General features: G+C 44.6%; 1 protein-coding gene and 1 pseudogene across 1 annotated transcript; both read left to right on the top strand.

Moving 5' to 3' along the window:
* The first annotated feature begins 378 nt into the window (after nucleotides 1–378).
* On the top strand, nucleotides 379–25,686 carry UNC93A (unc-93 homolog A). The gene is made up of 8 exons (XM_066611373.1): nucleotides 379–465; nucleotides 1,662–1,843; nucleotides 4,398–4,627; nucleotides 7,150–7,281; nucleotides 8,665–8,876; nucleotides 14,061–14,196; nucleotides 19,837–19,968; nucleotides 25,415–25,686. Exons 1-8 carry the CDS (start codon nucleotides 379–381, stop codon nucleotides 25,684–25,686), a joined length of 1,383 nt encoding a protein of 460 aa, XP_066467470.1.
* Nucleotides 18,311–18,437, top strand: LOC136637785 (5S ribosomal RNA; annotated as a pseudogene).
* Nucleotides 25,687–26,173: the final 487 nt, after the last annotated feature.

Below are 26,173 nucleotides of genomic sequence, written 5' to 3'. Positions count from 1 at the left end.
ATTTGCATTTTTCTTCTTGTGCCAGTTATAGGTTAGAGATGCATATTATGCAACCTAAGACAGATATGAAAAATTGCTTGACTGTTAGAAGTGGCTTGTGTAACTTGAAGCAAAAGGGCAGATACTAAGTAGATAAAAATTCTATACATGTCTTTAGCAAGTGAATAAGTAACAAGTTCCTATGGTGTTTTCAATATTAGAAAGAGCAAAGTTCATTGACAAGTTCCCAAGTGGTTAACAAAGCTCTTTTACATTACAGATGTAAACAGAAGTGAAACCGAGCCTGGCTTTCATTTCTCGCCCCCTCCCCTTTTCCCCCTCTTTCCATCTGGAATAAACACCTTAAACTGACCAGATTTTATCTTGTGTGATCCAAACATGGAAAAATATCTGAAGAATATTCTTGTGGTTTCATTTGGATTCTTGCTCCTGTTCACTGCTTACGGAGGGCTCCAGAGCCTGCAGGTAAGTAGACTTCATGTTGATGCTTCATCCTCAATAGCATGGGATCCAGACACAGAGCACATGGGGGGGAGGGATTTAACCCAGGGCAGTCATCTTTAGAAGATGTGAGGAGTTATAATGTAGGTGGGAAAACAGGCCAGGCACAGGTGTTCTGCATTTTCTAGAAAGGAAAAGAGCCCTCAAGACAAGCTAGGCCAGAAGGAAAAAGAAAAATGTCATGTTGTTGACATACAGCACTTCTGCAGATGGGTGACACCAGGTGTCAGGCACTGCTGGGAGACCCATACCCATCAGAGGGCCCATCAGGCCAGGCCATTCCCTGAATGCTCAGTGGCCAGGGAGGCACTATGTGGGGCCAATTCCATCCAATTTTCCAGGTCTGATGCAGCCGTGCCAATGGGCCGTGTACTGCATTCTGCAGTGGGAGGATGGTCATGGAGGCCTCCTTAAAGTAAGGGATGTGTATGTGCAACCTCCTGATTTTAGAAATGGGCTATGTCAGAAGGCCAGATGCAAGGGAGGGCACCAGGATGAGGTCTTTTGTTATCTGGTGTGCTCCCTGGGGCATTTGGTGGGCCGCTGTGAGATACAGGAAGCTCGACTAGATGGGCCTATGGCCTGATCCAGTGGGGCTGTTCTTATGTTCTTAACTGTTTCCTTGCAGGGCTGCATTGTGGCTGCATTGGCATGGAAAGTGGGATAGGATTGGGCCCTGTGGTCCTTACTACAGGGCTTTCCCCTAGGGTCCCCAACAACCTGAGGGCAGCCCTGTCTTCAGATTCTTCTTTTGCTCCTTTGGGGAAAAAAACAATTAGTAATTCCTTTTCCCCATGAAGAATACTTGGATAATTATGGGGGGGGGGGGGAACCCAGGAATTTCTTATGATGTCAAACATTCATAGAAATGCCATTGCTAATATTTGCTACTTACAGAAAAGAGTAAGTAGCTTTCCTTCCTCACTGCCTCAGGTGTTTTCCTGCCTTCCTGTCCCACAAGGACACCATTGACCTGGGCAATATAGATGCTTCTGGGTGCTCCAATTAACAGGCTGGCTCATCTAAATGCCTCATTTAGCCAAAGTGTGATGTTTTTCTCTAGCACCTGCTTACTTGTCTTTCACTCCACTCACCAGTCAAACGTTCCCATTGCTTGTGGTCAACATGTGCATCCATTGCATTGCATTTTGTCTCTACAGAGCAGCCTCCACTCTCAAGAAGGCCTCGGCGTTGCCTCTCTGAGCGTTGTCTATGCAGCTTTGATCATGTCTTCCATGTTTCTCCCACCAATCCTCATTAAGAAACTTGGATGCAAGTGGACCATTGTAGGCTCCATGTGCTGCTACATTACCTTCTCCTTGGGCAACTTCTATGCCAGCTGGTATGACCAATTGCCTCTTTCTGAGGAGATCTGCATTCTTCTTTTAGATTTTAATATACTTTCAACCTAATAACATGGTGCTCCCGCCATGCAAAATCTAGTGTGACACTGTTCAAACATCTAACAAATAGAAAGCTTTTTTCATTCAGAGGAAGCCTGTTGCATCCCAGTTTTTTATTTTAGATGTCCAAAAAACTGCACTGTCTTATTTGTATGTCTCTAATAGTGGTTGTGAAGGCAGCACTTGAGCACTCCTGCCATCACAATCACCAATCCTGTTGTAGACGGTCCACTTTTGCTTTCACACATTCCACAGACTAGGAAGTGTAACAAATATTAGTTGTTGTCCCAGTCTCCCTGATATAGTGTATCTATTGTATCTGCAGATCTGGCACCTGCAGATTTGACTCAGCACAGATGCGGTGGATACGGGGGGTGGAGCCAGTTTCCTTATCAAACCTGAAGTGGTTTTCTGAGGCCTCCGGGAGGCCTTCTGAAGCTTCCAAAAGCCTCCATGGTTCTCTGAACACCTCCTGGAGGCCTGAGAAAGCCACTTCTGGTTTGCTTGTTAAATCACAAGTAGCCACAGATATGTGTATCTGCAGATTCATGTATCCGCAGGGGTGTGTGTGTGTCCTGGAATGGAAACGGAGTGGTCCTGGATAAAAAGGGCAGACTGTTCATGCTTCTTTACTTCTGGCCCTCCCTTGTGTCAATGAATTGTTTCTTCTAAGAACAAAAGAAATAAGCACATAACAGGCATTATGAGGTTGAGCCATCTAGAAGAGAATGAGAAAGTAGAATAAATAAACAGTTTCTGTGCAGCATATTATTTAAGCTGGGCTTGTGTACAGCCAGCTTGCTTGTCGCCTGGGTGATCACTAGCTTCACCTCCTTCAGTAAACAATGCTTGAGCCAACTTAAACTGAAAGGAGGCCAGTAAATGCTGCATCTAATCTGGTGTTTAAGTATGTTTATACTTCAAAGGATGAAGTAGAGGAAAAAAATAAGTTTACCTAATGTTCAGTTCCTATAACACTTGCATTTCCACCAGAGTCCATGACAAAAAAATAAGGATATCATGGGGCACATAAAAACAATGACCACCGTAGAGAACTATAAAGGGCAGTACAATCCCAGGCTGCCCTACTGTCAACACTGCAGCCCAAGTGTCAGTTGTGGGTGTTGCAAACATGTCATAGGTAATATTTGTGACACCTGGAGAGGAAAAAGTGCTGGTGGGGAGGCTTGCTCCACCCCGTTAACGCTGCAGATCGAACCCCAGCCATTGGTGAAAGCAGTTCAGCGCCAAGCGGTATGGGGCGTGGTGGGGGGTGACAGGAGGGCAGGGCCAGGTGTTTCTGGGTGGGGGAAGGGTTGAGGAGGGACTGGCCCAGGAGGGGTGGAATCCTATCCCCTGTGTCAGACTTGGAAGCCCAACATGGGGCTTCTTGAGTCTGCATCAGTGAAATATCTGGAACAGACTCAAGAAGCCCCATTTAGCAGGCTGGGGTGTTACTTAGAGTAAAGGGATGAATGCCCCCTTCCCCCAAGGAGACCTCCGGCCTGCTCAGATCCAGCACAGGATCTGACCGTAACCATTTGGAATTGCCACTCCTATGTTGGATAGGTTTGGGCTATAAGTAACTCATAAAGCACTTAGCTTCATTAGATCTATTTGTTCTTATTCCTCTGGAACAGCAAATTCATCTCTAGCTAGCACAGTGGTTTTGAATTACCTCCATTTTATTATGAAGTTGGTCAATGATAAAAGTAAATTGTTTCTCCAGAACGCCCATTAATGTTTAGCCAGTAGTCTTAAGGTGCAATCCTAACCAACTTTTAGGTAAGGGCAATGCAGCTCCAAGGTAAGGGAACAAACATTCTCTTACTTTGAGGAGGCTTCCGTGACTACCACCCAACTGCAGGACACATACCCCATTGGCACAGCTGTGCCAGTGCTGGAAAGTTGGTTATGATTTGGGCCTTAAACTCAGTGGTGTTCATGCATGAAATATTTTTCTGAAGCTGCATAATGTTTTTCTGATATCCGATGCCTGCCTGTTGTTGCATACTTTCACCACTAATGATCATATTAGAGGTTTGCTGTGGGACTCCACCTTTCTCCCAAAGTCAATGATTTTTTTAAAAAATCACTCTGAATTTCATGGGGACGATTTCATTTTTCCCCACTTAACTAGAATTGAATACATTATTGTATCCCCTCCCCCAAGAACCTTTATGAAAAACCTTTTCTTCTGATGAAATCATGCATCTGTCAAACTCAAATTCTGAAAATGGCTGGAAGTGGTGGGGACAACAAATTGAATATATTTGCTGTTACTTCTTGTTGTTTCTGGAACTTACCACAGGATGACTGAAAAAAAAATCTCTTTCCAGTGTGAGATATCCATTTATGTAACTACCATCACAGTGTGGTGATATAATGGGCCACATCACCTTCCTTCTAGGATAAATTGGTACCTTCTTTGACCTTCCTTCTAAGATAAATTGGTTGCTTAAAAAAGATAACCAAACAAAGTATTTTTTACAGGTACACATTGATCCCCACATCTGTGATCTTGGGGCTAGGAGGAGCACCTCTGTGGTCTGCCAAGTGTACATATCTCACCATTGCTGGGAATTTATATGCACAGAAAAAAGGGAAAAATGGAAAAGATGTCATCAACCAGTATTTTGGAATCTTCTTTCTGATATTCCAGTCCTCTGGAGTCTGGGGAAATCTTATATCATCTCTTGTATTTGGACAGACTCCTGAAAAAGGTAAAAACAGAAGTATTATTCTAGGGCACAGCTTCCTTCTTCTCTTTCTTAAAAGTCAGATTTTGCTCCTGAGAAGCTGACTCATTTCATTATTACATTTTTAAACAGAGATAATGTGGCAGGCAGAGTAGAAGAGACACTATCTCAGGGATAATGGGTACCACTTACAAAAAGAGCAGAGGCATATAATTTTTGTTAGAAGTATAGCAATGCATGAAGATGATGCCTTTTGAATAGTGAGCATATTGCCAATTTTAAGATACAAACTTATAATCAAATTGTGCATGTCCAAAGCATAGCCTCAAAACAGTCTTATTTACAACTGCTCCTTACGAGGGAGAATTTGCTGGCATTCCTGAAGGGAATGTCATGTTATTTTCATGATTAAAGGAATGCATATAGAATGTCTCTGCCTCTATCCACTAGGAAAAGAAACTCCTTCCCCTTTGGCCAGTGGTTTCCAAACTTTCTCGACTGGTGGCTCCCTTGACCTACTGGACCATTGGCTGTGGCTGTCCATTAGGGCTACAATCCTATAAATTATCTGGGACAGCAGGTTTTTTGTGAGGATTCTGTGGCTCCCCGGGCTGGTTTCCACAGCTCACAGTTTGGGAACCACTGCCTTTGACTATATAGGAGAGGGAATCTTGCTCCCCCTGTTGCCTGCTAGGTGAGCTTGGAAACAGAAAGAGTGCATAAGGCCTATACACTCTTTTCTGGGAGAAAATCCTATTGGACTTAGTTCTGTGTAAGCCTGTACAGCCTTGCACTGTAAAACTGCACTCACACTTACTTAGGAGTAAGACCATTGAACACAGTGGCTTATTTTTGAGCAAGCTTGCACAGCATTATACCATAGGTCTGTAAGCATGTCTGTCTCTATTATTTACTTAATTGGGAGTAACTAGAAGTGTCTAAAAGAGGATGCTTGGGACCTTCAGTAAGTTGGCAATCAATGTAGAACAACAATATAGCTATTCGCTAACACTGAACTGGTCATCTTTGCAGCTTAAAGCATTGGACTCTCAGAGCTGTGTTATTAGATTGGGTGCCCTGCTGTAGGTTGCAATTTCTGATTACTGTACAACTTCATACAGTGACACTATGGAGAATTAGACCTGTAATTGAGTCATTGAATTGGGATTTCTTTATTTTTGTTTTTGGGCTGTGTCTCGTTAGGCACAGGAGTTAACGGATTAAATGAACTGTGATGGTTAACTCAGGCCAGGTGGAATATGCTGGCTGGAACTAAACCCAAGCAGGCTCTCCCCAGGGACAGATTAGGGCTAAATGTCACAGGAACCAATTAAAAATGACTGTCCTATAACTCCTGCCTTAAGAGGATCACTGCTGATGGATGAAACTCCACTGACTAGCCAAACCAAAAGCTACTGCTAGGATCCAATTAGAAATCTCTGGTAGTTCTTTTGCAGAGCTGCAAAGGAACACAATATTTGATCATAAGAACATAAAAACAGCCCCACTGGATCAGGCCATAGGCCCATCTAGTCCGGCTTCCTGTATCTCACAGCGGCCCACCAAATGCCCCAGGGAGCACACCAGATAACAAGAGACCTGCATCCTGGTGCCCTCCCTTGCATCTGACATAGCCCATTTCTAAAATCAGGAGGTTGCACATACACATCATGGCTTGTAACCCGTAATGGATTTTTTCTCCAGAAACATGTCCAATCCCCTTTTAAAGGCATCCAGGCCAGATGCCGTCACCACATCCTGTGGCAAGGAGTTCCACAGGCCAACCACACACGGAGTAAAGAAATAATTTCTTTTGTCTGTCCTAACTCTCCCAACACTCAATTTTAGTGGATGTCCCCTGGTTCTGGTGTTATGTGAGAGTGTAAAGAGCATCTCTCTATCCACTTTCTCCTTCCCAGGCATAATTTTGTATGTCTCAATCATGTCCCCCCTCAGGCGTCTCTTTTCTAGGCTGAAGAGGCCCAAATGCCGTAGCCTTTCCTCATAAGGAAGGTGCCCCAGCCCAGCAATCATCTTAGTTGCCCTCTTTTGCACCTTTTCCATTTCCACTATGTCCTTTTTGAGATGTGGCGACCAGAACTGGACACAATACTCCAGGTGTGGCCTTACCATCGATTTGTACAACGGCATTATAATATTAGCTGTTTTGTTCTCAATACCTTTTCTAATGATCCCCAGCATAGAATTGGCCTTCTTTACTGCTGCCGCACATTGGGACGACAATATTATAATGCCGCTGTACAAACCTGTCACAGCAACCTGTCTGCTGAGCACTATGAATCTGCTGCAGAAGTTCTGTGCCTTGTGCAGCATTCTGAAACAAAGTGTCAAACTGTCCATCACTACTGGTCCTGTTGAAGAGAATTCTGATCAGATTCTCAGGAAACCCAGAATTCTTAGAAAAAATACTTTGAAAACCTCTGCTGTATGACTGGATCTGCTTTTCTTTATATTTTTGGTGTTAACCCATCTTTGAACACGGTCAAGTTCATCTTTTGTTTCTTTTGTTTTTTTTAATGGACCAGCGACAATCTCCGAAGCACAGCTGGCATGTTGTGGAGCCTATGATTGCACGGTAGCAAATGGTACGAAGAATCCAGGGACTCCAAAAGGACCATCTAACACCTTGATTTACATTCTGCTGGGAATCTACACAGGTAGATACTCTTTGGAATCTTTTGAGTTCTGTGCAGGAAAGTGAATGTCAACCAAAAGGCTTTCTATGCTGTTATAAAAAATTCAAAGAGCCATGTTCTCTCACTCTGTAAAAAAAAGGGAGTGTCTTCAAAAATCTCCAAGTATACAGTCAGTTCACTTTATATGCGAATACGCTCTCTGCGAATTCGCTTATCTGTGAGGGGCGGAATTGCTACCTTCTCTCATTATATGCATCTCATTATCTGCTGAGACCTTCTGGAGGCTGCAGGGACCTTCAGAATGGTGCCTGTGACTAGCATGAACCCTTTTAAAATGGCAGGCGGAAGCTTCCACTGTTCATTTTAAGGGGGTCGGAGCTGGTTGTGGGTGCCATTCTGAAGGTCCATGCAGCCTCCAGAAGGTCTCTGCAGCATTCAGATATATTTTTGCACTTCTTGCTGCACTCTGCTGGCTTCCTGAGGGTCTCTGCTGGCTTCTTCTGATGGTACTTCTTCCTCCTAGGCTTGTACCTTGTATCTATCTCCATTGATCCCATAGGATCAGTGGTTCATTATCTGCAAATTCACTATCTGCTAGGGTTTCCATGAACCTAACCCTAGCAGATCACGGTGAATGACTGGTGACAGATCATGACTGGTAAATGTATTGTCTCAGACCTTAAAACAACAAGCTAGTTTTAATATCCTGGTGACGCACTTTCCAAATCCCACATTTTGCCAGCAGAGCATGATGTACAAGCATTTATAAAAGATGTGAAAAAGGAAGATACAAAAAGTGCCTACCACAGAGGGTGCATGCAGCTCCATCCTCTGTTTCTAATCCATGGCAGACATTTTATGTATCATTCTAGTTCACGTCCTTTGGTAAGGCTTGTATATCACATTGTGGAGACATTTGCCCTCAGCCAATGCAATAAGCTTAACATTCCAGTTCTAGAGTACAGTATAATTTCTCTTTTTGACATATATTTTGGAAAGGCTGTCATGAAGCCTGAAGACAGAGGCTCTGAAAACACACATTCATCTAGAGGCAATGTTGACAGATGTAAGGGGAGTGCACTCATGCTGATCTCTAAGTAACCTCTGACCTGACCTAGAAGAATAAGAAATCTCTCTTATGCAACAGCACATTTAGTTTTTCCAGCTGTCATAACACAAATGTCACTGCTGAGCAAAGGGAATTGTGCATGTTAGATGCCCTTATACTGAAGGCTTAGACTCAGAAGTTGGGATTTTATTTAAATTATTTTGGCCTCTAAGATTCAATTCAAATTAGAGACACTTACTAGCCAAGTACTGTAACTCAGCACTGATTATAAATGAATCAACTGCCTGCCACATTTTGACTTCCTGTGTGCTGTATTGTCTCCTTTACCTCTTCAGCTAGTGGGGTGCTGGCTGTGCTGCTTGTTGTCTTCTTACTGGATAAGATTGAGACCAACCAAGAAGAGGGTAAAGAAGAAAAGAAACACTCCTTTTGGTTCACTTTCTTAGCAACATTCCGGCATCTTAAAGATAAACGGCAATGTCTCCTGATACCTCTGACCATGTACAGTGGGTTTGAACAAGGATTCCTTGCTGGTGATTATACCAAGGTAGGATAGCAAGTGAAATTCAGATGTTCTCAGTGTTACCTCAGGTCCGGGTTACTCAATGAAGACATGAAAACATACTCATTGGACCCTCAGGATATTGGCGGGACGCACGGCGGCTAAGTCTGCCCCACTGCTTTTTACTTGCCATGGTAGCACCATCAATGAGACATGATCATGTCATGAAATGGGCTACTTTTATTGATTACACATTGAGTTCAATACATCCTGCAGCAGTTTTTAGCCAAATGAAACTTCTTTCCCACTTCAGTGCATGCACCTACGCTGGAGGAGATAGAACCCACTGTCACTTCCCCCTGGGCATTATCACTCTGGCTCCAACCTGAGGTTGCCTCTCACTGACACCAGGTTTTCCACACCAACCCTTGGAAAAGGGATCAATGTTACCAAATTGCACTGCCCATCCCAAGCCTGACTAAAAAGCCCAAAGGGTCACTAGCCTACATCCCTGAGCCAGTCAGCCTCTTGAAATTGGTTCTGGTTGCTCCTCTAACTCTTGCTTACTTTGGGGTGCACACCAGATTCCTAATCTTACTCCATGTCCTGCACAATACCTGCCATTAGTGGCCATCCTGAGTAAGACCCCACACCCCAAGTCTCAGACCGGAATAGATAAAAAAAAAAACTTCCCACCAATAACCTATTGGGAAGAAATCAAAACAAAATAGTCCTACCTGGTGTAGATCCAACCTACCACCCTACAAGGATAACCATCTAGTCTCAGACTATCCCAAGGTTGGGTGGGCTGGTACACAAAGCCTCCCAGGAACAGAATGCTAGCTTTGGGGTTTACATGCAGTAACACCATTTTAGCCCTGCCCTTGGCAGGCCCAAAGTACCTATCAAGTGCCTCTCTTCCTGTCTTGAGCAAGGCTGGACCCAGTAAACAGAGCCCTCGCCTGATTGATGGAAGGGCTGCATTCTCAAATTAGTTATGGGCATCTTTCACAATATAGGAATGCTCCAGCAAGACAGATAATATATAAAAACCTGAGAGAGACACATCCAGGCATTCAGCCTTATACTTGGCACAGTAAACAACCATACACAGGAAGGAATGTGTACAAGCAAAGGTGTCATAAGGCCCATTTGGACCATGTAAGCAAATTAGAGGTTGAAGTGAGTTCTTAGTTATCCCAGGATAACACAGGCCAACACACATTTTGCTTCCTTGCACCAATTCCTGGGTATATTTGGGGTGCTGGTTCCAAAAATGGCATCTGTTTTGCCATATAAGAACATAACATAAGAACATAAGAACAGCCCCACTGGATCAGGCCATAGGCCCATCTAGTCCAGCTTCCTGTATCTCACAGCGGCCCACCAAATGCCCCAGGGAGCACACCAGATAACAAGAGACCTCATCCTGGTGCCCTCCCTTGCATCTGGCATTCTGACATAACCCATTTCTAAAATCAGGAGGTTGCGCATACGCATCATGGCTTGTAACCCGTAATGGATTTTTCCTCCAGAAACTTGTCCAATTCCCTTTTAAAGGCATCTAGGCTAGACGCCAGCACCAAATTCTGTGGCAAGGAGTTCCACAGGCCGACCACATGCTGAGTAAAGAAATATTTTCTTTTGTCTGTCCTAACCCGCCCAACACTCAATTTGAGTGGATGTCCCCTGGTTCTGGTATTATGTGAGAGTGTAAAGAGCATCTCCCTATCCACTCTGTCCATCCCCTGCATAATTTTGTATGTCTCAATCATGTCCCCCCTCAAGCGTCTCTTTTCTAGGCTGAAGAGGCCCAAACGCCGTAGCCTTTCCTCATAAGGAAGGTGCCCCAGCCCAGTAATCATCTTAGTCGCTCTCTTTTGCACCTTTTCCATTTCCACTATGTCTTTTTTGAGATGCTGTGACCAGAACTGGACACAATACTCCAGGTGTGGACTTACCATCAATTTGTACAACGGCATTATAATATTAGCCGTTTTGTTTTCAATACCCTTCCTAATGATCCCCAGCATAGAATTGGCCTTCTTCACTGCCGCCGCACATTGGGTCGACACTTTCATCGACCTGTCCACCACCACCCCAAGATCTCTCTCCTGATCTGTCACAGACAGCTCAGAACCCATCAGCCTATATCTAAAGTTTTGATTTTTTTGCCCCAATGTGCATGACTTTACACTTACTGACATTGAAGCTCATCTGCCATTTTGCTGCCCATTCTGCCAGTCTGGAGAGATCTTTCTGGAGCTCCTCACGATCACTTCTGGTCTTCACCACTTGGAAAAGTTTGGTGTCGTCTGCAAACTTAGCCACCTCACTGCTCAACCCTGTCTCCAGGTCATTTATGAAGAGGTTGAAAAGCACCAGTCCCAGGACAGATCCTTGGGGCACACCGCTTTTCACCTCTCTCCATTGTGAAAATTGCCCATTGACACCCACTCTCTGCTTCCTGGCCTCCAACCAGTTCTCAATCCATGAGAGACCTGTCCTCTAATTCCCTGACTGTGGAGTTTTTTCAGTAGCCTTTGGTGAGGGACCGTGTCAAACGCCTTCTGAAAGTCCAGATATATAATGTCCACGGGTTCTCCCGCATCCACATGCCTGTTGACCTTTTCAAAGAATTCTATAAGGTTTGTGAGGCAAGACTTACCCTTACAGAAGCCATGCTGACTCTCCCTCAGCAAGGCCTGTTCGTCTATGTGTTTTGAGATCCTATCTTTGATGAGGCATTCCACCATCTTACCCGGTATGGATGTTAGGCTGATCGGCCTATAGTTTCCCGGGTCCCCCCTCTTTCCCTTTTTAAAGATAGGCATGACATTTGCTATCCTCCAATCTTCTGGCACCGTGGCCGTTTTGAGGGACAAGTTGCATACCTTAGTCAAGAGATCTGCAACTTCATTCTTCAATTCCTTAATAACTCTTGGGTGGATGCCATCAGGGCCTGGTGACTTATTGATCTTTAATTTATCAATGAGGTCTGAAACATCTTCTCTTTTAACCTCTAGCTGACTTAACTCCTCAGTTAGGAGGGGCCGTTCGGGCAGCGGTATCTGCCCGAGGTCTTCTGCCGTGAAGACAGATGCAAAGAACTCATTTAATTTCTCTGCCATCTCTAAGTCTCCTTTTATCTCCCCTTTCCCTCCCTCACCATCCAGAGGGCCAACCACTTCTCTGGCGGGTTTCCTGCTTCTAACATATTTGAAGAAGCTTTTATTATTCCCCTTAATGTTGCTGGCCATGCGTTCCTCATAGTCTCGCTTGGCCTCCCGTATCACCTTCTTACATTTCTTTTGCCAAAGTTTAAGTTCCTTTTTATTCTCCTCATTAGGGCAAGACTTCCATTTACGGAAGGAAGCTTCCTTGCCCTTCATAGCCTCTCTAACTTGGCTGGTTAGCCATGCGGGCACCCTCCTGGATTTAGTGGAACCCTTCTTTCTTTGCAGTATACACCTCCGCTGGGCCTCTATTACTGTTGTTTTAAGCAGCCTCCATGCACTCTGGAGAGATTGGACTCTTTTTACCCTCCCTTTCAACCTCCTTCTAACCAGCCTCCTCATTTGAGGGAAGTCCACCCGTTGGAAGTCAAGGGTTTTTGTTAGAGATTTGCCTGGTATTCTTCCCCCAACGTGCATGTCAAAACGGATCGCAGCATGATCACTGTTCCCCAATGGCTCAGTAAGATTTACATCTCTAACCAGGTCCTGCGTACCACACAATATTAAATCCAGAGTCACCTGCACTCTGGTGGGCTCCGTGACTAGCTGCTCTAAGCCACAGTCATTTAGCACGTCAAGAAATCCGGTTTCCTTATCGTGACCAGAACACAAATTGACCCAGTCAATATGAGGATAATTGAAGTCCCCCATGATTACAACCCTGTCCCTCCTTGTCACCTCCCTGATCTGTTTCCTCATTTCAAGGTCCCCATCCGATTTCTGGTCTGGAGGACGATAGCACGCCCCCAGTATTACATCGCTGCACAAGCCTGGTAATTTAACCCACAGAGATTCTACGGTGGAGTCGGACCCACCTTCAATCTCTACTTTGCTGGATTCTATCCCTTCCTTAACATAAAGGGCCACCCCACCTCCAACACGCCCCTGCCTGTCCCTCCTGTAGAGTGTATAGCCCGGGATTGCGGTATCCCACTGATTCTCCGCATTCCACCAGGTTTCCGTTATGCCCACTATGTCAATGTTTTCCCTAGTCACCAGACATTCCAGTTCTCCCACCTTTGCTCGTAGACTTTGGGCATTTGCATAAAAGCATTTGTACACGGAATGCCCCAGGATGGGCTGCTTATTCGCTCCTTTGTCCCCACATCCTCTCATTGTGCCAAACCGTCTATCACATCCCATCATGCTACCATTCCCAATTTCTTCTCCTACTCTGCCTTTGTCTTGTTGTTCTCTAACCTCCCCATACTCATCCCATAGGGATGAGGAGTCCCGAACCGGATGCCCCTCGGCTCCTGTCGGCCTTCCCCCAGTTTTCACATCTCGTTTTGGAGATATGGTATAGCCTCATTAGTGAATGGTTCAAGCAGCTACCTCATGAGGAAGTCTACACCATGGCTTCCTCATGAGGAAGCTGCTTAAACCATTCACTAATGAGGCTATACTATATCTCCAAAACTAGATGTGATAGGGCAAAATGGATGCCATTTTTTGAATCGGCACCCCAAATTCATATCAAACCACCATAAAGTTTGGGAAAAACTTTACTGACCCTCAATTTTGGAGGCCTGTGTAACTAACTGTGCCTTCAGCCCTACGGTGCCTTTCTGTCTTAATGATGCTATTCTTGGTAATATTTTGCTACTAGTATATAGTCTCCCTCACTTCACTGCCCCTGAAATGAGATCATTAACCATGTGACTATCTCAATGACTAGGGCTACATAAATGATTTCTATCCATTTTTAATACCACACGTCATCCCCGGGTCTTCAGCTGCTTTTCACATTTGACAGCTTGCATGGCAAATGTTCAAGGCCTTGTCTTAGCCCCACCACTGCACAGCAGGCATGCATTAAATCCCGAGGCTCTCTGGCAAGATTTGGAGCTGTGCTTATTGATCACGTCTGCTCTGTATGAATATTCACTCAGCATTCAGAAACAGACATTGAGTCTGTAGCCTCAAATGAGTGAATCAAAATTGCTGTCATGAATAATAATGCTGTGTGTCTGTCTTTTTTCCTCCTCTCTAGTCCTATGTGACCTGTGCCCTCGGGATAAATTTTGTCGGCTATGTGATGATTTGCTTTTCGGGTGCAAATTCACTCTGCTCAATGCTGTTTGGAAAGATTTCCCAGTTCACCGGCAGAAGAGCCCTCTTTGCACTGGGTATGTTAAAGGTTGATTGAGGACCAAGGGGCTCATCTGGTATGATGAATTAGATGTGCTCGTGCTTAGGGTATGGTTGGGGCATTATTTAATAAGCAGCTGGTCAAAACAAGGCCAAACTAGAGGAAACCTCATTCAATACTAGGAAATTGAGAAAGAAATAATCTTGATTAATTTGAACATTTCAATCAGTCTGTTTGTTCAGTCACTTCAGAGAGAGCCTCTGGATTTCAAACACAAGAGGAATTCTAGTTGTTCACAATTCAGAAATATTTCCTAATTCTGCAACTTTCTGTGCATGGCCAGGCAGGGTTCTTAAAATGCATAGCATGTTGCTTCTGGTACCTTGCCCCAAATCAAACATCATGCTTTTCCTTCAAACCTATTCCAGTATTCTCGGCAGAGGAGAATAAGGGCCCAATCCTATCCAACTTTCCAGCACTGGTGCAGCCATGCCAGTGGGGTGTGTGCTGTATCCTGCAGTGGAGGGGACATTCACAGAGCCCTCCTCAAGGTAGGGGAATGTTTGTTCCCTTACCTTGGGGCTGCATTTCAGCTTAATCATTGATGGAAAGTTAGATAGGATTGGGCCCTAAGACTCTCCATTCATCCATCTATCCAGCATCATCTCAACAGACCCTAGGAGGTTTGCACTGCTTCTGTAGCAAGAAAATAGCATGTCCCATACCCACTTGACCAATATTATGGAAGTACTGATTTCATAGTACAATATTGGAGTGGGAAGTTTCAACACTTTTTGTGGAAGGTTGTGTATCCTCCAATGAGATTGGACCTGATTCCCTTACCAGGCCTCCACCATTTTATAACTAGGGAGGGCTTGGCATTTCAAAATTCAAGGGCTACAAGGGCATGGCACCTTGTAGTTGGCATTCCAATAATAAATTCAAGGACGATTACACTGTTTTATCTTGGGGAACTTAGTTTCTCCTTAAATTAATATATTTCAACCTTTAATTTCTCTTTTAACTATAAACAAGATTGAAATCAGAGCAAATGAAGGGCCTTTCATTTCAGGCTAAGTCTTCCCCACTATACAAAAGTACTGCTGCTGCCTCCACTCAAGCCTCAAGTTCCTCTGCTATAACAAATGGTTGCCCCAAAAGATATGGGGGTTTCCATGATGGCCACTCCTAGGTTCATGAAGGTAGTGAAGTGGTAGTGAAGGTAGTGAGTGGTCTGATCAACACCATGAAGGAAAGCAGAGAAGACAGCCTGTGAAGACTGCCTGGTGAATTTGCCAGGATCGTATCTTTTGGGTTTGTATCTCCAACAAGTCACTGGATTGTTTTATGAGCTCTACATTTTTGCAGAATCCAGCACTTCACATCTAATAATATGACTGATGAGAGATGTTCCTAGTATTTTGAGTCCTGGACAAAATTCAGGTCTTGATGAAATCAGTCAGATTTTCTTAGAACTGACTTAAATAGCATAATGTGAGAAAAAGAAACTATTTCCTTAACAAACAGGACTAAACTAGAAATGATGAAGGAGTTCCAATACTGGCATTCTTAATATCTTTTATTTTTCAAAAAGCAGTCATGGAGGGTCTCAACTTGGCTTGGATGATAGCATGAGGTTATCTAAACCTTCCCCCCAAGCCACAGCCCTGAACCAAACCACCCAAGTTGCTTATTTTCCACAGAGGGGGAAATACACAGTTTCCCCCTCTGCAGCGCAATGCGGCTTCAAAGATATCGAGGAATCAGTGCTGAGAAAGAATTAAAGAAAGCCCCCACACCATTACCCTAATCCAAATCTGTCCTGCACCTGACTGTGTTTTGACAACAACAACAAAATACATTGAGAATTCTCAAATCACAAAATCACAATGGCCATAGTAATAGATAGCCATAAGAACATAAGAACAGCCCCACTGGATCAGGCCATAGGCCCATCTAGTCCAGCTTCCTGTATCTCACAGCAGCCCACCAAATGCCCCAGGGAGCACACCAGATAACAAGAGACCTCATCCTGGTGCCCTCCCTTGCATATGGCATTCTGACAACCCATTTCTAAAATCAGGAGGTTGCACATGCACAACATGGCTTGTAACCCGTAATGGATTTTTCCTCCAGAAACTTGTCCAATCCCCTTATAAAGGCATCCAGGCCATACGTCATCACCACATCCTGTGGCAAGGAGTTCCACAGACCAACCACACACTGAGTAAAGAAATATTTTCTTTTGTCTGTCCTAACCCGCCCAACACTCAATTTTAGTGGATGTCCCCTGGTTCTGGTGTTATGTGAGAGTGTAAAGAGCATCTCCCTATCCACTCTGTGCATCCCCTGCATAATTTTGTATGTCTCAATCATGTCCCCCCTGAGGCATCTCTTTTCTAGGCTGAAGAGGCCCAAACGCCGTAGCCTTTCCTCATAAGGAAGGTGCCCCAGCCCTGTAATCATCTTAGTCGCTCTCTTTTGCACCTTTTCCATTTCCACTATGTCCTTCTTGAGATTCTTGAGACCAGAACTGGACACAATACTCCAGGTGTGGCCTTACCATAGATTTGTACAATGGCATTATAATATTAGCCGTTTTGTTCTCAATACCTTTTCTAATGATCCCAAGCATAGAATTGGCCTTCTACACTGCCGCCGTACATTGGGTCGACACTTTCATCGACTTGTCCACCACCACCCCAAGATCTCTCTCCTGATCTGTCACAGACAGCTCAGAACCCATCAGCCTATATGTGAAGTTTTGATTTTTTGCTCCAATGTGCATGACCTTACACTTGCTGACATTGAAGCGCATCTGCCATTTTGCTGCCCATTCTGCCAGTCTGGAGAGATCCTTCTGGAGCTCCTCACTCCCCACTGGAGCCCCACTGAGAAGCCCCACTGAGATGAGCAAGACTGGAATAAGTAACTTTTAATAATTGCAAGTACTGTTAGCTTGATTATCAGGGTTCAGAGGCATCTTGGATTGCAGGTTAACCCAAGCCCTCCTTTTCCTGTAGCCAAGGTTTGATAATTGATCCAGAGCAGGGGTGTCCAAACCTTTTGGCAGATGGCCAGGGAAATAAAGAATTACGAGAATGTAATTTACATTTCAAATTTGAATAAATTTACATAAATGAATGTATTAGAGATGGAACTTATATGAATGAATGAAGGCCTATAAAAGGCCTTGCACAAAGCAAGGCCGGCCTTTCCTTCCCTGCTGCTGCTGCATCACAGACGTGGAACAGCAAGCAGCGGAGGGAGCCCTCATCCCACAGCTCACGCAAGAGGTTGAGCAGTCACCCTCACATTGCTTCGGGCTAGCACAGGCTCCAGCAAGTCTCCGGAAGGCCAGAAGCTCATTGGAGATTGAGGGCTCCCCGCGGACCGGATTGGGAGTCCTCGAGGGCTACAAGTGGCCCCCAGGCCGGGGTTTGAGCACCCCCGGTCCAGAGGCATCCTGAGGGTGCATGTCACCCGCTACTGCACTTATCTGCATAAACTTGGTGTTCAGGAGTGTCATAAGGAAGCAATCATGTCTCCCCCGACCTTCCGGACTATGACATTGTTTTTAATGCGATGAGCCCACCTTTGGACCACTTCCTGCAGTCTTTGGCCCTCTCTGGGACTAGCCACTTCGTGTTCTCACCAGTGAGCAGTGAAAACACAATTGTTGGTGACCGCCTGGGGTGACTGGGCCCAGAGAGGACCAAAGATCACCTAATGGAGGCTTGGGCTGTGTGTTATTACCCCTCCTGAGGGTGACACCGGGTGTGGCCCACACTTGCCGCACCTCCATTGTGACACCACTGCATTGGTCTTTTTGCCACTTATTTGATTACTTCATTTAGAGGAAGTGAACTGGTACCCACTGATAAAATTCTGTAAAACACTGTAAGGTAAAGACGCTTATGCAATTATTTTGAGGATTGTTTTTGCTGGGGAATAATATTCTATGGTAAGAAAGCAGCTCTAATTAAAATTTACTAGAGCAGAAAACTGCCAAAGAAATTACTTCAGTTTTATCTCAGGGTTGGAATTCAGCTCTGTGAAAGAATTCTTGTGATCTTATATGAATAGACAAATGCATGCAGGACCCGTCTATCAATGGCCATTAGTCATAAATGCTAAACGAAAACTCTATGTATTGAGGCAGTATACCTCTGAATACCAAATCCTGCCTGATCTCATCTGATCTCAGAAGCTAAGCAGGGTCAGGCCTGGTTAGTACTTGGATGGGAGACCACCTGGGAATACCGGGTGCTGTAGGCTTACATACCATAGTCTTTCGAGACTGAAGGTTGCCAACCAACCAAATCCTAGGGACAAACAGCAGGAGATGGGCACTGCCCTCTTGTCCTGTTCTATGAGTTGGTTTGGCCCAAGGTATTTTGCTACCCTTGGCAAATGAGCATGCTCCATCCCTGTCCTGCTGTCTTAAGCAGAGCAGAATACCAACAGCACATTAATGGTCCTGAATTCACTAAAACAGTGGTTCTCAAACTTTGAACCTCCGCAACCCACCTCACCCTTCATTGTGGGTCATGGCCTGAAGCTAACACCACAAAGCATTACTGGGAGCCACTGGAGACTGTTTCTGGGTCACGCCAGGCTGACAACACACTCCATTGGTCTCTATGGGCCCCAGAATGCCTTGCAGATGCAAACCAGAAGTCACAGAAGCAAACGGGGAAGTTGCAGGTGTTAACTAGAAGTAACTTTCGCAAGGCATTCTGGAGCCCATAGAAGCCAACGGAGTGTGGTCACAGGCCCGGTGTGACTCAGAACTGACCTCTGGTGGCTTGCAGTAATGCTTTGCAATGCTACAGAGAGCATCAGATCACAACCCACTGCACACTAGGTTGAGACCCACTGGTGAATTGCAACCCATAGTTTGAAAAATGCTGCATTTGGAATTAGATATTATATATGTTCTCTTTTCATGTCTGCTTCTGCTTTCCTTTCCCCCCATTTACATCTGTGACTGTGCCCTGGGAAGCCAATGGAGGCTGAAGGTGATCTTGAGCATGTTGTCAGGGGACAGCAACAGAGATGCATTTAAACTGCCTCTGTGCACTTTCTCCAAAAGTGCAGGCTGTGGGTCTCATAAGACATTTACACAGCTGGAATTTCATCGCTTGTTTATCTCTATGGTCTGGCTGGCTCTGCTTGTTGGCTTCTGGAAACATCTGGGTGGCTACGGGGAGCAGAAGTATGGACTAGATAGACCAGGGGTGTCTAACTCCTTTCATACCAAGGGCCGAACAGCATTCATGGTGCCTGCTGAGGGCCAGAAGTGATGTCATTAGGCAGAAAATGATGTCATTAAACAGGTCATAACCAAAAATAAGCACTTTTTCTCACTTAGGAACTCATTAGCTGCAAATGACAGAAGGGGAAATATGCAAATTGTGATCATATTTCAAGATATGGGAGAGCCCAATTTTCATGTGGGCTGTCCCTATAGCAGTAACACCTCAGTACTGCTCAGCAGCTGAGAGCCTGAGGGCCGGATAAAAAGCTTCCAAGGGCCGCATCTGGCCCCCAGGCCTTATGTTTGACACCCCTGAGATAGACCTTGATCGGATTCAGCTGAACTGTTCTTGCACTTTAAAACTTGCAGTTCATAATGACATGTATTGTTTTCTCTGCATCTTTCCTAATCCAACAGTTGCAATTGTCCACATTGCCTGTATAATAACCATGTTGCTGTGGAAGCCTCACCCAAAGCATCTTGCTCTGTTCTTCGTATTATCTGCACTCTGGGGTGTGGGTGATGCAGCCTTGCAGACACAAACCAACGGTAAGTCACTCTGACAGAAGACTTGGGACTCAATGGAAGGAGACAACCTGCTTAGTAACTGTGTGAATGTGTTTGGAATGTACCCCGGCCTGAAATATTGGCAGGCTAGGCATTTGACAGATATGTTATAAAGTTCTTGAAGGGTTTCAAAAATGAATAGCAGACCCTTTACCCTTTTGAGATTCAACAACATACATAACACACATTATTGTTAAGTGCAATGCTCTCTCAGTTTTTTGTGCATGCTTGTGCAAACTTAAGTATATCCTCCCTCCTGAATAATACAACATTCAATCCTGTTTTACTCAGACCCCAGTGCCTATAATGTTCCTTAGAGCACAATCTTATGCATGTCTATTCAGAATTAACAACCCAATCCTATCCTCAGCTGGCCCATAGTGGCTGCCATCAAATTAGTGACAGTGGCAGTGGCTGGGCACTCTAGCAGCATGTGCACAGTCACCAATCATTTGTGGTGGTGGCCAGCACTAGCAACTGTAGCACCAACAAGCAGTTGTTCCATCAATGGAATGTGAGTTCCAAAGCCTGGATACTATTGGACAGTAAGTTCTATTGAGTTCGGTGAGACTTCCTCTGAAGTAAATTGTGTAAGATTGCAGCTTACATTTTCTATTTCACCTTCTATTTAAACAAAAGAAATAAATATTTTTTATTTATTTTATTTATTATTTTTAAACATCTGAGGGCACAATCCTAACCAATTTTTTAGCACTGACCTCGCTGCAATGCAGACCCAAGATAAGGTAACAAACATGCCCGTACCTTGAGGAAGCCCCCTTGACTGCCTCCCCACTGCAGGATGCAGTGCATGCCACATTGACACAGCTATGTCAGTGCTGGAAAGTTGGTTAGAATGGCACTCTAAGGGGCTTTAAACAATTAAGTACACCATCAGTAAGGGAATATTCCCGGCATTTTTTTTTATTGTTTATAATTAATACAATTCCAGAGGAATTAATGAGGAGAGTTATAAGAATAATATTACAATTAGTGAAACCAGTAGTAGCAGAGTCAGAGGGGGTGGAGCTGTAAGTACCGCACTTCTCCGAAACTCGCCATGTAAGCTATCCCTCCCCCTGCTCTCAGGGCCAGTCCAAGGAGAAAAAGCAACATGGAGGAATCTCCTCTGCATTGCTTTTGCCCCTGGACAGGCTCTGAGAGCAAGGGGGAGGGACAGCTTACAGGCAAGTTTCAGAGCTGGGGGCACTTACAGTTCCACCTGACCTCTGGCTCTGCTGCTGAGTGGAATACATGTTCTTCCAGGTGGCAAAAGCCTTTGCAGGAATTGCCCAACAGTTTGAGCTTCCAATACTTTCCCACTTGCATCAATAGTCAGTTCTGACACAAGCAATAGCGGATGGTCACCCTTGAAAGGAAATTATGACACTGGTGTTAAATCACACGTGTTATATGTGACCAAATATAATGCCTGTAGTTTAACATCATGTTACGAGCCCCTTGATTTTGAATTGTATTCATGATCAGTGAAGAAACATGCGAACAGTGTTATTTTCTTAGTACTGACAGCATTCATCTGTGTATGTATAGAGTCTAGGAAGGGAGAAAATAGATATTAAAGCACAGGTTGTGTTTTAAGAAGCCAGGAATGAGAAAAAATATCTGATAATTAGCAGCTGATCAGAATGTTTCTTATCCCAGCTGTAGAAAAAAGTACAAAGGGGTAATAATCATGCATCACAATGTTGCACGAGAAACTCAAGATGAAAAGGTACACCTTCTAGGTATGTTGCAACATTTACAACCAAGATATAAAAAGCCTAAGCTAATTAGCTGTAGAGGATAAATATGTCATCACTTTGCCTAGCAGGGCAAAATGCAAACATACCCTGGCCTCTGAGCAGCCCGCTTGGAGGCAGGCTGTGCAGCATGGCTTTTCCCAGTTTGAAGAGACACTTGGCTAACAGTCTGAGGCTAAGAGGCAAAGAAGGAAGGCCCATAGCCAGGGAGACAGACCAGGGACAGACTGCACTTGCTCCCAGTGTGGAAGGGATTGTCACTCCTGAATCGGCCTTTTCAGCCACACTAGACGCTGTTCCAGAATCACCTTTCAGAGCATGATATCATAGTCTTTCGAGACTGAAGGTTGCCAACAGTGCAAACCTCCACCAAAAGGCACTGCTTCACATAAGACAAATATCCTTATAGTGTATATATCCTCTCTCTTTCCCTGGAATTTCATGCAAACAGTCCCTTGAGAACAGCAGCAAAAGCATGAACCATGTCAGAGTTGCACGCAGGTTAAATGAGGGTATGCTAAGAAATGTTCATTGGACATCTGGTAGCTTGAAGCACTGTGTTCTCACCTGCCAAGTCTATGGGCTTTATGTATTCTACCATGGGACCATTCAAGCCCAGATTTTGGAACTGGTTACAAAGTTCAGCACGCTGATATTCTCAACTCATCCAGGGCTGTCCCAAGACTTTGTGATGCCTGAGCTAGCAAGCCAAATGCTGTCCCCAGCTGATAATGTGCCAGCCTCTGATCCCTCCCCCCACTCTCCAATGTTCTAGCCCAGCTCTTTCCTCCCACCCACTCACATTTCCTTTTCTCCTCTGTCTCCCTCATCCTTTTCCAATCCTAAGAGTGGATAGAGAAGGAGGAGCAGTGGAGATCTAGAACATCTAGTTGCCCCCCCCCAATCTGCTGCCCAAAGCAACTGCTTCAGTTGGCCTCATAGATGGCCCTGCATGGCATTACTTCAGAAATGCATTCTGAGAAGTGTTTACGCTTGTAAAGTGTATGCTTGAGAAGTGTTTACGCTTCCTCTTTCATGGAAGCTCTGCCCTGCCTTCATCCCAGGTGCTCACATGCTTAGACAGCCATTCTTCCTTATTATTACAGCATATGCCATGATTGAATCCTGCCAGTGCCACTTAAAGCTAGGCCTAGGGCGATTAAACCAAACACTTTTGGATTATACCAGCAGTGAGTAGCAGAATTTGACTTCAGTGGAAGATTTCCTACCCCCCTCCAGAAAAGACTGGGTGGGGGAGTCCTGATCAGGACCATGGCAGGGGCAAAGTATTAAACACCCATTCCACTTAAGGTCCCCTAAGGGTTTTCCGCTAAGGGTTTTCCGCTAAGGGTGCTACTCAGCTGTTACTTAACAAGGTCCATTGCATTCCAAAGAGGATTGAGGAAAGTGAAGATTGAGGGTTTAAGCCTGAGGTAGTCAATCTGTGCCTCCCTAGTGAGGTATGGCTAGCCTCCAGGGGCATCGCCAGGCATCTTGCGGAGAGATGCATCTTTGCTCTGCTCTGTTGCACGTGCTGCCTCCTGACTTGCTGCTTTTCACAAGGTGGGTGGGGCAGCGTGAGGGGGGAGAGCGTGGGAAACATGGTGGGGGGAGGTGGGAGAGAAGGCTGTCTGGGCAGCAGCAGAGGTGCTGCATCTCATCAGCACAGGGCTGCTCCTGGCAGGCTTCAAACTAGGAGGCAAGCCTGACCTAGAGAAAGCAGCAAAGCTTGGGAAAGAAGGAGCCCAACCTGCTCTTGGGGGTGTCCAAGTGCCCAGCCGGCATCCCTCTGTCTTGCCTGGGGGGAATAGGGGTGGCATCTGCATGTTGGGGTGTATGTGTGTGAGCAGACCCCATCTGCTTTGGGGGTGAGTTGCAATCTTGCTGGGTGTGGCTGCAATCCTATCCACACTTTCCTGGGAGTAAGCCCCATTGACTCAAATGGGACTTACTTCTGAGTAGACCTATATAGGCTTGGGGTCTGTGTCAGCTTAACCCAGGATCCTCACCTTTCTCTTTTTCCTCCCCCTTCAAAAAAGAAAAAAAAGCCAGTCTTGATGGTTTTGTCTCCAAAAATTGATTAAAAAATAAAAACAGCCATTCCTTTTCAGCCACCCCCCTTTTTCCTCCTGCCTCCTTTTGAGGGGGGGGGGTTTACTTCCCATGTTAGCTGCTATTATAAGACAAAAGGCACAATCCTAGCTAGGTCTACTCAGAAGTAAGCCCTATTGTGTTCAATGGGACCTACTCCCAGGAAAGTAAGGTTAGGATTGCAGCGAAACAGTCTCTGGGTCTCAGTTTGCATCAGTTTGCAATTAGCAGATGCACACAAAACAGTCTTCCCCTCCCCCAGCAAATTCATCACTTCTTCCCCCCTCCCTTTCCAAACCCCTCCAGGTGTGCTGCTAACAAATTTGGGGTACAATCCTAACCAGGTCTACTCAGAAGTAAGTCCTATTTTGTTCCATGGGGCTTACACTTGGGTAAGTGTGGTTAGGATTGCAGCCTCAGAGTGCTGGCAGCTGTTTTTTTTGTTTGTTTGTTTTTGTTTCTAGTGTATAATTATTACACCTTCGTCCCCATTTTGGGGGTAACCGAGGTGAGGTGTTGTAATGGGGAGCCGTGGCCAATGGCCACAAGGATCAGGGGAGGCTCGAGCTGGAAAAGTTGGAGAACCACTGGTTTAAGCATCAGTCACTGTTCCAGCACAGCTTTTATGAATGGGTCACTTAATATTGAACAAGGGCTCCTCCTAGAGGATTTGAATGGGAAATGCATGCCTTGTTTTCCCATTCTAGATTTGCAGCTGTATTATCCTATCTATGCATAACTGTCTATATTTTGGCATTCCGAGCTATTTTTAAGTTAAACCTGTTTTATTTATTTTGATCTTCTCGAAGAGTTGCATCACATGTGACAGTCTACGTGCAAGTTGCACATTAATTCCCCCACAGGAATTTTGTGATGTATTTTAGTCCTTTCTTCTAACAGTTGCTTAACCAGAACTATGTAGCACAGTGCAATTAATCTGAGGAGAAGGGCCTAGTTCTGTTTCCCAGCCTGACACTCCTCTTTAGGCCAGATATGAAAGCGGCCTGAAAATTTCAAGAATAAGCCCAGATGTTATTTCCTGCAGACTCACCAATGTGGCATTTCTAATGGCTGACTATAAACATAACAGACATTCCCAAATCAAAAGGAGGGCATGTGAGGTGTGTGTCATCTGGAGAAGCCAATCAGGCTTTGCATATTGACTATTTCAGCTGCAAGCAGATTTGTTGTTAACAATGCATGCTAACAGCCTGCCGCTATGAGGCATGCACATTCACACATACATACAGTCAGTTGACCTCAAGGAAAGGTCCAGAGGTGAATCAATGAGCAAATGCTTGGTGATGGGTCCATTCTCAATAAGCATAGCAGTGAGACTTATGACACAAATTGATCTATTATTTATTTATTTAAATGATTTATAGCTCACCCTTGCCTCCGAATAGCAAGAACATTACATGGCTCTAAACAGTAATTAAAATATATCCTTGCAGTGTGATCTTTGCCAGTAAAGGGTTTGGGTGGTGCCATTATAAACATTAATCAAACAGATGTAGATTTCAAACATACTGTTTCACCCTATTCTCTTTTTTCTTTTTTTTTTTACTTGTTTACAGCTCTCTATGGAGTTTTGTTTGAAAAGCACAAGGAGGCTGGATTTGCTAATTATCGCTTATGGGAGTCATTGGGATTTGTCATAGCATTTGGCTATAGCACGTTTTTACAAGTCTACATCAAACTGTATATTGTATTGGCTGTACTGATCATCGCTATGGCTGCCTACGGTACAGTCGAGTACTTAGAATCAAAGACTTCTCGTGAAATACCCAACGCCACAAAGGAGGAACCAATCAAAACGCAACAAAATGCTCAGCAAACAAAATTGTAACCCAGCAAGCTAGTACATGTTTTCATGGGCCAAAAGAAAGATGGGATTGTGCATTACAGAACTGGTGCCAAAGAAGGCTTTCTACAAACCTCAGCTTTGCAGAAGAATAAAAATAAACTGCTCTCACAGTTCGCAATCAGTGAATAGGAATTACTTTGGCCTAAAGCCTTAAAATATCATCCTTTATCAGCTCAAGTTAAACATCTTGCTGTCAATAACAGAATAGTTTTTAATTGCATTTACATTTTTAATCTCCTGAGGCAAAATCAACAAACATGATGAATACAAAAAAAAATTGTTTTGGTACAAAAACAGTTGTATCTATGTAGTAAATACAAGTCAACCATCTCAGCAGGATACAAGTTTATCAGTCGGAAGTCAATGGGAATACACATCTTCCCAAACACAAAGTTGTTGTGAGTACACAAGCAGAGTCACAATCTTCCCTGTTCTCTAGCTCTCCACTCTTTGCTGTGAAGTTCTGCTA

This window comes from Tiliqua scincoides, chromosome 1 (assembly GCF_035046505.1).
Source record: "Tiliqua scincoides isolate rTilSci1 chromosome 1, rTilSci1.hap2, whole genome shotgun sequence".
NCBI classification, from domain to species: domain Eukaryota; kingdom Metazoa; phylum Chordata; class Lepidosauria; order Squamata; family Scincidae; genus Tiliqua; species Tiliqua scincoides.
This window is presented reverse-complemented; position numbering and strand designations above follow the sequence as displayed.